The sequence below is a fragment of the Lottia gigantea genome (genome assembly GCF_000327385.1).
Source record: "Lottia gigantea unplaced genomic scaffold LOTGIsca_43, whole genome shotgun sequence".
Classification (NCBI taxonomy): domain Eukaryota; kingdom Metazoa; phylum Mollusca; class Gastropoda; family Lottiidae; genus Lottia; species Lottia gigantea.
This window is the reverse complement of record NW_008709504.1, coordinates 1,606,017-1,607,872: the sequence shown is the minus strand read 5'-3', so window position 1 is coordinate 1,607,872 and position 1,856 is coordinate 1,606,017. Positions and strand designations below refer to the sequence as shown.

General features: G+C 39.1%; 1 protein-coding gene across 1 annotated transcript in view; it reads left to right on the top strand.

Moving 5' to 3' along the window:
- Positions 1–382: 382 nt before the first annotated feature.
- The window catches only part of LOTGIDRAFT_164118 (hypothetical protein), a gene marked incomplete at both ends in the record, with an annotated part of 7,339 nt that continues 5,865 nt past the window's right edge, over positions 383–1,856 (top strand). Inside the window, one exon of the mRNA XM_009060604.1 lies at positions 383–654. Within this exon, the coding sequence (XP_009058852.1) occupies positions 383–654 (272 nt within the window). The remainder of the gene's footprint in view (positions 655–1,856) is intronic.

The window sequence follows — 1,856 nt, the reverse complement described above, 5'->3', positions numbered from 1 at the left end:
TACAGGAACTTGGCAAGTTCTACAACCGGTGTTGATTCGCCAACTTAACTCAGCCAGTTTACCCAATGGCTAACACGGACACTACACAAGCGGTTATATCTGTTCTGCAGTTTTACTCGGAAGTTTTGGAATCTTTAGTCGCGCAGCAAAGAAATTTGGTTCCATCACCAGTGCCTGCGCAAGTGGGTTGTATAACAATCTAGAGAATTCGGAGACGGTTCTGAGTTTTAAAGTCATCTTTACCAGTCCTTCGTGTAATGGAGAAATTTAACCAATCGCTTCAGGGTAAGAAACAAACCGTCGCTGGAAGTATAGAAGAGGTGGACATTGCGTGGTCTATTTTACACCCACCGACCTAACAGAGTATGGAAGACTATCTGCTATGCTATTAACGAGAAATTGCAATTCAGATGTTGTTGATCGTTATCCCGAACTTTCTGCAGAACAGGAATACGAATATGAATTCTTCAGGCGCAACTATACAGGATCTCACAATGTTGATTTTTACGAAGTAATCAAGTTAGGAAAATGTTCTACAAGTAGAAAAACTATCGAGGCTGATTCTTATAAATATATACTCAAACAAGTCGAACCACTCATAGCCATAAAGTTTGTTGAACGTAATCCAGAGACCAGAGGAAATGTCTTTGGAAGGTATAAATAGTTCCACTGCTAGCTTGCGCTGAGAGTATTATGCCGTGAAATGTAACCAGCCTTCTCTCTGCTATCTCTGTTTTTAAATTGGGGGATCCGTACGTCGTACAGGCACGGATATTCCGGCCATACGTCCACCATGGCCTTCGATAATTGCTTCAGATACAAACTCGCATTCAACGATGGGCGCAGCCATTTTTATACGTATATTGTCGTCGCCCCTGTCCGTCGGTCCGTCGGTCAACATTTCTTGTGAGCACTATAGCGACTAAAGTTTTCATCTGATTTTGATAAAACTTGGTGTGATGCTTTGGATTGATAAGATCTCGGTCAAGTTCGAATTTGACATATTTTCGATGAACGGTTTTTGAGATAGTGCCCTTGACTTAGAACGCCTTGAAATTTGTTCAAAATTGTTCGTGAGCAGGATTGAAGCTACAGTTTTCATCCGATTCTGATGAAACTTGGTGTGATCATTGGAATTGATAAGATCTCGGACAAGTTCTAACTTGACGCATTTTGGATGAACGGTTTTTGGGTTATTGCCCTTGACTTTGTTAAAACGTTTTGAAATTTGTTAAAAATAGTTCGTGAGCAGGATTGAAGCTACAGTTTTCAACCGATTCTGATGAAACTTGGTGTGATCATTGGAATTGATAAGATCTCGGACAAGTTCTAACTTGACGCATTTTTGATGAACGGTTTTTGAGTTATTGCCCTTGACTTTGTTAAAATGTGTTGAAATTTGTTAAAAATAGTTTGTGAGCAGGATTGACGCTACAGTTTTAAACCGATTCTGATGAAACTTGGTGTGATCATTGGAATTGATAAGATCTCGGACAAGTTCTAACTTGACGCATTTTCGATGAACTGTTTTTGAGTTATTGCCCTTGACTTTGTTAAAATGCGTCGAAATTTGTTAAAAATAGTTTGTGAGCAGGATTGAAGCTACAGTTTTCAACCGATTCTGATGAAACTTGGTGTGATCATTGGAATTGATAAGATCTCGGACAAGTTCTAACTTGACGCATTTTTGATGAACGGTTTTTGAGTTATTGCCCTTGACTTTGTTAAAATGTGTTGAAATTTGTTAAAAATAGTTTGTGAGCAGGATTGACGCTACAGTTTTAAACCGATTCTGATGAAACTTGGTGTGATCATTGGAATTGATAAGATCTCGGACAAGTTCTAACTTGACGCAT